The sequence below is a fragment of the Mesoplodon mirus genome (genome assembly GCF_964341445.2).
Source record: "Mesoplodon mirus genome assembly, chromosome: X".
In the NCBI taxonomy this organism is placed as follows: domain Eukaryota; kingdom Metazoa; phylum Chordata; class Mammalia; order Artiodactyla; family Ziphiidae; genus Mesoplodon; species Mesoplodon mirus.
Genome location: NC_138981.1, coordinates 58,905,469 through 58,917,803, shown reverse-complemented (window position 1 = coordinate 58,917,803; position 12,335 = coordinate 58,905,469). Strand labels below are relative to the sequence as shown.

The window sequence follows — 12,335 nt, the reverse complement described above, 5'->3', positions numbered from 1 at the left end:
GACCATTTTTTTTTAAAGTCTTTATTGAATTTGTTACAACACTGCTTCCCTTTTGTGTTTTGGTTTGTTGGCCTCAAGGCACGTGGGATCCCAGCTTCCCGACCAGGGATCGAACCCTCACCCCCTGCATTGGAAGGCAAAGTCCCAACCTCTGGGCCACCAGGGAAGTCCCGACACCCTGTTCTTTCACTCCTGCCTTTGCTCTGGCTGTGTCCTCTGCGAGCTCCTCCTAAGCCTCCCTGCCACCCCAGGTCTGATGAAGTGTCCTTCCTCTGTGCTTCCTTTCATCACAGCACTGGTCATGCTGCCTTCTGTTTATTTCTGTCTATTTTCCCATCTGCCATTTCTACTAGATGGTGAGCGCTGGGACTGGATCTTTATCTCTCTACCTCTACTGTTTATCACCATTCTCTTCAGTAAATATGGAGTGAATGGATGAATGGACAGCTGGCAGTTTCACATGGAGGTCACTGGAATGCAGTTATTCTGTGTGACTGGCTGAAACGAGATTTACCCTCTCATAAGAATGTCATATATGTGGAAGGTGGCACTTGAAATCAGTGGTGAAATGGTGGATTATTCAGTAAGTGGTGTTGGGCTAACTGGTTAATTACCATAATTGGAGAAAATCAATTTATGTCCTTGTCTTCCACCCAAGTAATTTCCAGGTGGATATGTTAAATAGTGTTAAATATAAAGAGAAAGCATAAAAAACTTGAAAGTATATACGAATATTGATCCAACCTCGGGATGGGGAAGCCCTTTCTAAGCAAGATACCAAGACAGAAACCATAAAGAAAAAGATCGATAGATAGACCCCATTACAATTTTAAACTTGAGCACACGCAAAAAGTCAGAAACAACACTGAGAGCCTAATAATGTACGGGAAAAACTGTTTTTAAAAAATATCCGAATGAAAAGTGGAAGGACCTATTAAAAATCCGTAAGAAGAAGACAAACTTACCCATAAAAAATTAAGCAAATGTCAGGAACAGGCAATAAATTAAGAATTATTTGTTCCAGCATGAATGAAATAGACATGCTAACAAATACTTAGAGGAATATTCTACCTTACTAGTAATCAACAAAGGGTCAACTAATACAGCATCTTTCACCTAACAAATGAGCAAAGATGATAATTTTCAGTGTTTGCAACTATATGGGAAAATAACACTCTCACACCCTGCGAGTGTACATTGGCTCACTCTTTCTGGAGGGCAATTTACCAGTATGCATTAAAAGCCTCTCCTTTGGACCTAGATCACTTCTAGAAATCTTATCAAAGGGGAATAATCAGAAATATAGACAAAGACTCAGCTACAAGGATATTACAGTCGCATATTTGTAGCAGTGAGAAACTGAAAGCAATCTAAATGTCCAGCAATAGAATAGGACAAATAAATTGTGGCACATTCACAGGCTAGAATGCAGGCATTCAAATCATCGTATTGAAGACTAAGGAGAGAAGGAAATGCTTATAATGTATTGTTAAGTTAAAAAAAAAAAAGTAGTCCAAATAGAATGATACCAGTTTGGTTTTTTTTAAATACGCATGTCTATGTGTGTGTGTAGAAAAAGGGTGGAAGGAAGGAAGATACTGACTGGCCTGAGGAGTCCCCGCACACAGGCCCCCCTGTCCCCAAGAGGACACTCTGGTAAGCCCCAGTGGGATTTGCTTTCACGCTGCAGCCCAAGAAGTTTTGGCTTCCACTGTAGGACCTGCGGGAAGAGGCCAAGTGGCTCCAAAATTACTGTAGACAGAGTGAAGGGGTGGTTGCTGCCACAGCTGATAGTGTTATAGTGTTAGGCCCCTAGGTAATGATACATTTATTGCACATTTTATACATATTTTCATTTAATGTACCTAACATCCCAAGAGATACCTCTAAGACGGGCATTAACTGTCCCATGTTACTGATGAGGTAACTGAAGCCCAGAAAGATTAGATGACTTAATCCAAGTCACAAAGCTAGGAAGCGGGTATATGAGCTGGGCTTCAAATCCAGATAGGTGTCCTTGTCTTTGGCTGCTAAGGCAAAAGTGCATGATCATGAGGAGTAAATGAAGAATGGTAAGTAAATGAATGAAAGCTGCTTCTGGAATTGAACCCCTTTGGGAACAGTACCCCATGGCTTTTGCACACACAATTGCCCAGAACAGTCAACTGTCCTCAGTGACTGTGGTCACTGTTACAAAATGGAACAGACTGCAAATCCCTCATGTCCTGCCAGATCCCACAGCGAAGGCCCCTTCTTGGCTTGTGCTCTGGGCCTGGTTGGAATCTGGCCTGGGTTTACTCTTCCCCATCCTTCCAGCTGAAGGCAGACCCAGTGGAGGAAGCTGGGACAGGCCCAGTGAGATCTTAAGGGTTCCCTAGACAGAAATAGTTATTTCTCTTGTATTTAGGGAGAAAGAAGCCTGTAAAATGGGACTCTGCTGGTTTGTTTGCTGCCTTCTGCTGGGCAGAATTCCGTGGGCAGCACCAGGCCCTCCCCCCACTCCCAGCAAGGCCCACATTATCCAGGCAGTGCCCTCTTCACCAACCTATGCCCTCTTCCGCGGCCATGCCCCCTTCCTTGGCCAGTGCACCCTGCCTTCACAACAGTGCCCCCTCTGCATCCAGCCCCTCCCAACTTTATGTGCAGATAACTTCCCTAGCGAGTGCCTCCTCCCCTAGCCAGGTGCCACTCCCTAGCCCTTCCCCATGCAAAAGCCAGGAATCCCTTTTTCACCTTATACCAATTCATACCCTATACCAACCAGGCCCCTGGTCCTTGTCACCAGCCTATTCCCTCTTCCTCACTTCCCTAACCCTGCTCCTCAGTCTATACCCCCTTGGAGCCAGGCCCCCTTCCCCAGGTAGTCCCATTTCCCCACATTATGCACCCTGCCCCAGCAGATAAGCCCATCCCCCATCAGAAGCCCTTAACCTGCCTGTGCTTCCAAGCCAGCCAGGCCCTCTTCTCAGCCGGGCTCTCTTTGTCCGTTTATACCTGCCTCCCCAGCTACCTATGCCCCCTTCCCTGGCCAAGGCTACCTCCCCAGCCTGGTTCCCTTCCCCTCCTAGGCAGGCTTCCCCTATACCCACCTAGACCCTCGCCCCAGCGGAGTCACATTCCCAGCCAGTATCCTCTTTTGCAGTAACCCTACCCAGGCCCCTGCCTCGGCCCCTGCCCCAGCTTCTTACCCACCCACCCACCCCCGCCAGCCCGTGCCCAGGCTCCCTGACCCAACTTGCTTTTCCTTCCCCAGCCTATGCCCCCTTGCCCGGCCAGGCCCCTTTCCCCAGCCAGAGCCTCTTCCTCAGCCTATGCCTCCTTCTTGGCATTGGCCCCCTTTCTAAACCAGCCATCTTACCAGCCTGTGTCCAACTCTCCAGCCTCTAGCCACTTGCCTGGAAGTTTTCCCACCCTGGGCCACAGCCCAGCCTCTTTACCGTCCTATGCTGCCAGCCTCCCCTCCCCAGGCAGGCCTCAACCCCAGCCTGTGTTATTCCCCATGCAGGACCCTTCTGCTCGCAGGCCCCTCACCCAGCCAGGGCCTGTTCCCCGACCTGAGACCCTGTTGACAGCCTCCTTAGCCAGGCTACCCTTCCCCAGGCAAAGCCCCTTTTCAACCCTTTGTCCCCTTGCCCTCACGGGACCCCTTCTCCAGAAAGGGCCTCCTTCTGATAGCCAGGTGCTTGTGCCCAGCCTTTTCCCTTTTCAGCTGGACCACTTTTCCAAGGAGTTCCCCCTTCACTGGCCTTTCATAGCCAGTGCCAAGTCGCATGATGCTTGACCACCTCAAGCTCCACTCCTACGCCACCTCCACCCGCAAGGCCGTCTTGGCATCCATGGACAATGAAAATATGCACACCCCAGACATCGGGGGCCAGGGCACCACGTCAGAAGCCATCCACGACATCATCCGCCACATCCGCATCATCAACGGCCGGGCCGTGGAGGCCTAGGCCGTCCCCGGGACTGTCTCGGCCCACCCTTTACATCCGCTTCGCACCCCCAGCACCCTAATTGGCTCGGTGGGTGGACCCAGAACAAACACACTTCTGCCACCCCCAGAAAAAAAAAAAAAAAAAAGGCCTCCTTCCCTGGCCAAGCATCCTCCTCTCTCAGCTCTCCAACACCAGTAAAGTCCCCTCCCCAACCATGTGACATTTCCCTGCCGGGACCCCTTCACACACACATGCCCCCAGCTGGGAAGTCTTTCCCAGCCAGACTCCTCCCCACAGCCAGGCTCTCTTCACCCAGGGACCTAACAGCCTCTCCCCCAGTCTAAGCTCATTTCCCTAGGCGGGCCTCCTTCCCAGTAAGGTACCTTTCCTCAACCGGTATACCCCTTCCTCAACCAAACCCCTCCCCTAGCTTATTCCCCCTCCTCAGCCAGACCTTTTCCCCATCCCTAGCCTGTGCCCCCAGCTAGGTCCCTTTCCTCAACCATGTGCCCTCCCTCAGCCAGGACACACGCCTTCCTTCCCAGGCAGGATCCCTGCCCTAGCAGGCCCTCCCCACCTGCTAATCCCCCTCTTCCAGGCAGGTCCATCAACCCACCGATTATCCCATGCCCAGCCTATGTTGGTCTCAGCATTCGAACCTCTCCCGCCACCAGCTTCCTTTCCTTGCCTGTGCCTCCTTCCCAGGCCCCATTCCCCTGCCAGAGCCCCTCCCCAGGCAGGCCACCTTTCCCTGCCAGGATATTTTCTCCCCCCAATCTCCCCCAGCCCAGCCAGTCTCCCATCCTCAGCTTGTGCCACCCTATCAAGTCTCTGCTCCTTTTACAAGACAGGCCCCTTCCCACATCCAGGCCCCTTCCCCAGCCTCACCCTCTTCCCCAGCTTAAGCCTACTTTCCCAGCCAGATCTCTTTCCCTGGTCAGGTGCCGTTCCCCAGGGTTTTTACCCTTTAACACTCAAGGATTCCTCTCTCATCCTTTGCCTCCTAACTCAACTAAGCCTCTTTCCCTTGACCAGCCGAGTCCTCCTTCCCTAAGCAGCCCCCGCTCCATTATCCCCTTCCTAGCCTGGCCTCCTTCTTCACCCTGTGCCCCAGTCCACACAGGTGTCCTTACCTCGCCGTCTCCCCTTCTTCTGCCTGTTCCCCTTTCCCCTGCCACGGCCCATTCATCCTCCTAGACTGACCCCTTCCCCAGTTTTCACCCTTTGTCCCAGCCAGGCCCCCTTCTACAGATTATGCCTCCCTTCCTGGCCTATTCTTCCTTCCCCAGCCAGCATTCTCATCCCTATAAAAGGCGCTCTTCTCACATTGCATCCAAATACCTAGTTTTCTCAGGGACTTCCTCTTCTCAGACAGCTGGCTATCTGAAAATGTATCTGATGCACACATTTACACAGCGAGCTATCTGGCAGGATTTCTATATTTGCATTTTGAAAAGAGATTCCCCCCAACACACACCCTGCCTTCAAAAAAAAAAAAAAAAGAAAAAAACAGTGGCACTTCTTTCCCTCCTGCAACTAGCCCTGGACTGGCAAGTTTTTGAAAGTGCAAGTACTTTGTCATGCATAGCAATGAGAACATCCTTAACTGGAGCCATTTCATGATGTTTTCACTGAGTGAAACATCAACTCAGGATAGCTTCAACTATCTTGTTCCTCCCTATATCCTTCCCTGGGAGATATTCCACTCCAGACCACCATCAGGACTGCAGGCCCATTCCTCCTTCCAAAAGCCTCATCTGTCACTGTGTCCTCCCCCTTCCCTCCTGCTCCCTAACCCTCCAGGATTCCTTTGCTGAAGTCGATCCTGGGATACAAACTATATGAACTCAGTCAGCTATACAAAAATAGAAAACCAGGTATTTTTTTAAACTGCTTTTATTCTTTAAACAAACTACTGTTCGCCTTTTCCCCTTCGTATGTTTTAGTTTAGAACATTTGGTGTGTACAAAGAATTTTTAAATGAATGTAAGTAATCTCACTGAAGTACAGGACCTAAAGGTTAAATTTTTTTAAGTTGTTTACTGCAAATCATTTCACTTTTACTTTTTTTTGGCAAATTCAGATATCAACAAGTCTCAAATATCAACAAAAGTATATTGCTCATTTTTTGTGCTTCATAGCAGTTGCAGATATAACAAAATGAATCAACGACTTTAATACTTTTTAAAATCTCTCTTTAAATACTTTTTATCTCTAAGAATTAAGGAAAACGACTAAGTTCAGATCTTTCACACTCATACCAGTTGTAGATAGAACAAAGTGGACCAAGTGCTTGAACAGCGTTATACCCTTTTATGTCTGAGAATAAAGGAAACTTACTAGTTGATGTCACCCCTCACAGTCAGTTAAACTACCTATCAGTTTGTCTCTTCTTACTTCACATCAATTGCAGATATAATGAAATGAATCAACTACTTGAATAAAGTCATGCCCTTTCTTATATTTAATAAAGGAAATTAAATTGAGATCTTTCACATCTTAGAGCAAGCCTTATCTAGCCTATCAGTTTCGGTAAATCTACTTTCTACATTTAACGCTTACATTTAACTTCTAAAGTTAACAAACATTATTTAGAATTCAGAAAACATCTAAACAACTGTCATTAATTTGCAACCATACAAGGTTTTATGAAAAAACAAAACAAAATACTAGGGCTTCCCTGGTGGCTCAGTGGTTAAGAATCCTGGGGACACGGGTTCCAGCCCTGGTCGGGGAAGACCCAACCCCACATGCCGCGGAGCAAGAAAGGTGGGAACTTGGCATAGTCACTCCGCTAGGGTAGGACGGTGCAGATGTCTTCCTGGTCACCGGCCTCCGGTTCCCCTAACCCCGTGAAAGAAGCAACCCAGGGACGATCGAGGAGGATAGAAGAGCGAGGGGGGAAGAAGGGGGGGCGGGGGTGGAGAGAGGGGGTGAACTCTGAGTAAAATGAATCAACAAAACCCTGAGAAAACCGAAGGAAAAAAGCGGAGCCTGCTGAGGAGACGCGGCGGCGGCAGCTTCGGCTCCAACGGCAGCCGCCACGGCGATGGCGGCAGCGGGCCTACAAGAGACGGCAGGCCAGGCACCTGACGGAGCCGGCGTCGAGCGGCTTCACCGAGTTGTAGTGCTCCCCGCACATGGAGTAGCTCCTGTAGACCAGGGTGAGCGGCTTCTTGGTGTACTCCTCTCCGTAGACGACGGCGGGCGAGTTGGCCTGGATCACCTCGATGGGGGTCTGCAGGACGTGCGACAGGGCCCTCAGCTCGAGCTGGCCTCCACACGACGCGCTGAGCACGATGTCGTCGCAGCAGCTCAAGAAGTCGTCGCGGCTGCAGGCGTCGCTGCAGAAGGGCAGGAAGTCCTCGACATGCTTCCGCATGTACTCGGCGGTGCGCCTCCGCAGGCTCTCCACGGTCACGGAGAACACCAGCTGGTCTTGGATGGCGCGGTACATGCAGTGGCCGTCGGCCGGGATAGCCTTCATCTCCAGATTCCTGGCCCACAGGATGCCGTCGAGCTTCATTTCCTCGTCATGGCGGAAGCTGGCCAGGTGCTCCATCTCAGCCTTGGCCATCCTCTCCTGCCTTTCTCTCTCGAGGGCCACCTTTCTTTCGCGCCTTCTCTGTGCCCTCGAGAGGTGAGGAGGCTTGTCCTCGAGATCCAGCTTGCCCAGATCTTCAGTGACTGAATCGAGGTTGCTGTTATCAGGGAAACTCTCCTGGAACTTCTGCAGCTCCTGCTGCTGCTTCTGCTCCATCTCGGCCTCGAGGCGGGCCACATCGAGGAGCAACTGCTTTCTTCTCTTCTCGTCCCTCTTGGGGACCGAGCTCTTCATGCCCTGAATGTGGGCCTGCAGCTCTGCCTTCTCGCGCTTGTGGCGTCGTAACATCCGCTGATGCTCACTCTGTGCATCTCCCATGATGTTTAAGGGCAGGCGAGAATCGAAGTTTGGTGGCTGAAGTACCGCTACAGTTCGCGTCAACAGTCTAACCACCCAACCGGCTAGAGCTCCTCAGCCTCCCGTGGCGGCTGTACTCTCTTCCCCTCACCCGCGGCTGCCCTCACTCTATTAACGGCCCTCTCTGCCATTGGCCACTGTCTCTCCACGGCTACGCCTCCTAAACACTCCTGGCACTAGGATTGGCTGTTGGGAGACACTACGTATGCCCCCAGTAGACCCCGTAGCAAGGGGTGCTTCCGGTTTTAGCGGGGTTCCTGTCCCGGATGTAAAATCCCGCCTTGGTGCATCATGTGCAGCAACTGAGCTTGTGGAGATTTTCGTGGGCTCTGAACTGCGTACTTCACTTCCTAGCCTGAACACAGTGCAGACACTGGTCGTGCTTGAGAATCACATGACAAATACTGTTACACCAGATGAATGTGCCCTTGACACCGGACTTCCCATTGCTCCCAGTGTTCAGGAGGCAATGTGGCTCTCTCCAGTTCTTTAGTTGCCTTGACTGATGAACCCTTAATTTTGTGTATCAGAACAAGATATTTCCTTATGTTCCTGGGAACACAGAATCCTTTCAGTTTAGGCCTCAAATCCACCCTGTCCCATCTCAGTGTGAGAAAGCAACAACCTTAAAGTTCACTACAGCTGAGCAGACTTCGTCTTGTGCCAACAGAATGCACCTACCCTAAACTCCCCTTCTCCTGGGTTCCCAGCTTCCAAAATGGGCTCCCATGAAGCATGACAGTTGGCCTTCATCAAGCCACTTCCTTCTGATTATTTTGAATCTCTAAAAGTTCTAAAAAATAAAATAAAGTAAAATAAAATCCCTAAGCTCTTTCAAACATGCTCTCATCCTGCCCCACTCTGCTCATCTGTATCGTGAATTCCCAAACAGGAAGGCTCTTGAGACAACCTCCTCCCTGTTACAAATGAGGAAAGTGGACATTTGTCCAAGTTTTTACATATATCAAAACTTCAGTCGTTTTTAGTGCTAACTAGGATTCCATGATATGGATGTACTGTAGTTCACTTAACCATTCACCTGTTGAAGGACATCTGGGCTGTTTCCAGTTTGGGGTTGTTACAACCCCTGCTATAAACATCCATATACAGGTGTTTTGTGTGAGCACAAGGCTTCATTTCTCTGGGAAAAAAATGCCCAGGAGTGCAATTTCTGGGTCATATTATAAGTGTATGTTTAGTTTGTGAAGAAGCTATTTTCCAGAGTGGTTGTACCATTGTGCGTTCTCACCAGCAGTGTATGCGCAATCAGGTTTCTCTGCATCCTCACCAGCATTTGGTGTCGTCATCATTTTTTATTTTTAGTCATTCTGATAGATGTGTAGTGGTCTCATTTTACAAATTACTTTGCAGCTTCGTTTTTCTAATGAGTACTTAAAATATGAAGCTACTTTTAGGAAAACACTGAATTAAAATTTTTTTAACTTGAATTATTCATTATAATGATTTTCTGTGTTTTAAGAAAGACTTTAACTTTTAATCAGGCTAGCTATTGTGTATGGAGGTAGCACTACCATACTGAAATTTTTAAAATTTAACATTTAGAGCAAGCCTGTTAGGGAAATTTTTATTCACTGGAAAAAAGTCATGGCTAATTGTTTTTTCATTAAAAAAAGAAAAGCATTTGCAATTTTAAATGATGTTTTTCTTAATTTAAAAAGGTCTTTTGTTTGCAGAAAAGAATACTACAAAATGATTTTAATGAGTCTCACAGTATCTAGGAATCTTTACACTGATTGATTTTTATTGAAATACAATATAAAATAAAACTGTAATATATGCTCACTGTCAATAATCTGGAGAAATTAAATTCCATAATTCTCCTGGGAGAAAACCCCTGTGAACATTTTTTTTTTTTTTTTTTTTTTTTTGCGGTACACGGGCCTCTCACCGCTGTGGCCTCTCCCGTTGCGGAGCACAGGCTCCGGACGCGCAGGCTCAGCGGCCATGGCTCACGGGCCCAGCCGCTCCGCGGCATGTGGGATCTTCTCGGACCGGGGCACGAACCCGTGTCCCCTGCATCGGCAGGCAGACTCTCAACCACTGCGCCACCGGGGAAGCCCTCTGTTAACATTTTGTGTTTATTCTTGCCATGCCTATTCTACTCAAATAGAACTGTTAAACAAAGAAACAACAGACCCAAAATGAAGTCACGTGTGCTATGCCCCACATCAGTAAACCAAGACTTAATACGTAACCAAATTGCAGTTTTAGCCCATCCCATGAAAGTGACTTTAACCAGTCAGTCTGGAATTTCCTGGCCAGCACTAGTGAGGTAGTCTGCCACATAGACCCCTGCCTTCCCCAAAAGGAAGGTGACCTCTGTCTGAAATAACCCCTTATTTTGTTGATGACTTCTTTGTCCCACCCCTTCTCTGCCTTTCAAAACCTTCCGTTTTGTACAGTTCCTTGGAGCTCCTCACTACTTGGTGGATGGGATGCTGTCCCATTTGTGAATTGCTGAATAAAGCCAATTGATCTTCAAATTCACTCAGGTGAATTTTGTTTGTTAACAGAACTCTAAGCGGTGCTCCCTGCCATCCTGTCTGCCTATCGCCCTCCCCACCTTGGCCTCTGGGGACCTCCCTTCTCTCTTCAAAGATCAGTGAGGGAAATACATCAAGGCTAAAAATTTGACCTGGCTCAAAGTAAAAAGTCAAAACAACAAACAACAAAGCAAAACAGAAAGTTCTTAAATTTCAAAGTTTCTGCGGCAATTTCTTTGTGTCACCAAGGTTTAGTGGTTCTGCTTTTAGACAAGGCATTGTAGTGGGCCTCAGGTCTCTGCATCAGTAGAAGCAGAAGAAAGAAACAGAAACTGCTTTGCAAATGATGCAAAACTCAAAATCCATTGTGGGTCCGATTTCAGGAAAAAATTATACTGCTTTTAATGGAATTAATGATCCCCTCATCTTAGCAATGAAGGAAGGAAGGGCCAGAGAGGGGGAGTGTTGGGCTGATGGTCACACTGCAGAATTCCACGGCTGACTCGTCTGTGTCACGTTTCCCACCGCACTGTGCTGCTGCCACACGCAGCCTTGACATGACTCTTGGCTGTAAGTCAGGCAGAACAGTCCCAACATAGCTTCTGGGGCCATCGGGAGGAATCCCTCATGAAACGGCTGTAAATTCATCTATGAGATTCAAAGAGACCTTGTACGTGCCCTCCGACAATGCCCACGTGTGAGCGAGAGACTCCTCATGAGCTCTGCAAGCCTGAAATCGCCTTGTAAAGGTGGAGGGCAGGCCTGGAGAGGAGAAATTCCTGCGGTGGAACACACGTGCATCTGCCCCTAGGGCCTGCCTCCTCCTTGGCCAAAGCAAAGAGCCTGTTCAAGCAAACTCAAGTGGATTTAAAGAAACACACTTATTTTTCCCTGAAAAAGTAATGTGTTCGGGCTTCCCTGGTGGTGCACTGGTTAAGAATCCACCTGCCAATGCAGTGGACACAGGTTCAAGCCCTGGTCCAGGAAGATCCCACATGCCTCGGAGCAACTAAGCCCGTGTGCCACAACTACTGAAGCTCGCGCGCCTAGAGCCCGTGCTCCACAACAAGAGAAGCCACCGCAATGAGAAGCCCGCACACTGCAACAAAGAGTAGCCCCCGCTCAGGGCAATTAGAGAAAGCCTCGTGCAGCAACAAAGACCCTACAAAGCCAAAAACAAAAAAAAGAAAGTAAAAATCTCATAATCTCACAATTCAGACTTCACAATTCACTGCTGACATTTGGCTTGTAGCTTTTTAGTGTTTCATTTATATATGCATGTATGTATATCTGTATGTATATTACTGTATAAATGTATATGTATACATATGTATATATAATATGATTCTTATAGTAAAATAAATACAATTTACCATTTTAACCAAAAGATGTGGAATTTAGACTTTACTGTCTCTGAGGATTATTTGCTTTCCTTGAAAGCAGTGGGATGTGTGTATGACAAAGAGACAGGCTGTGAACTGTGGTCAAATAGTTACCTACTAGAGAACTACAGGAGGAAGGATGTAGAGCCCTCCCTGCATTGTCCTGCTGAAGCTCCTGTCTTATTATTATCAACTGAAAAAATCTGAGCTTGGTGACAGTACTGATGGGTGACACACTCTTGTCTTGCTACTGCTTTTATTTATTTATTTATTTGGCTGTGCCATGCGGCTTGTGGGATCTTAGTTCCCTGACCAGGGATTGAACTCGGGCCCTTGGCAGTGAAAGCGTGGAGTCCTGACCACTGGACCACCCGGGAAATCCCGTACTGCTTTTATTCTTAAAATTTGATTATATACTTAAAATTTTAAACTCTATTTATATTTTGAATAATCAGTGCTTTTACATCCTATTCTCAGCTGCTGAGCTGGACTCCTTGGAGTTTCTTGTGTATCCTTTCTAAGATAGTCTGTGCTCACTCATATGCTCCTTTCA

General features: G+C 48.0%; 1 protein-coding gene across 1 annotated transcript; it reads right to left on the bottom strand.

The window, feature by feature from the left end:
- Positions 1–6,999: 6,999 nt before the first annotated feature.
- LOC309796196 (OTU domain-containing protein 6A-like) lies at positions 7,000–9,385 on the bottom strand (the record flags this gene model as incomplete). The annotated part of the gene is made up of 1 exon (XM_082609254.1): positions 7,000–9,385. The coding sequence occupies exon 1, from the start codon at positions 7,855–7,857 to the stop codon at positions 7,000–7,002; it is 858 nt and encodes a 285-aa protein (XP_082465380.1). The 5' UTR covers positions 7,858–9,385.
- Positions 9,386–12,335: the final 2,950 nt, after the last annotated feature.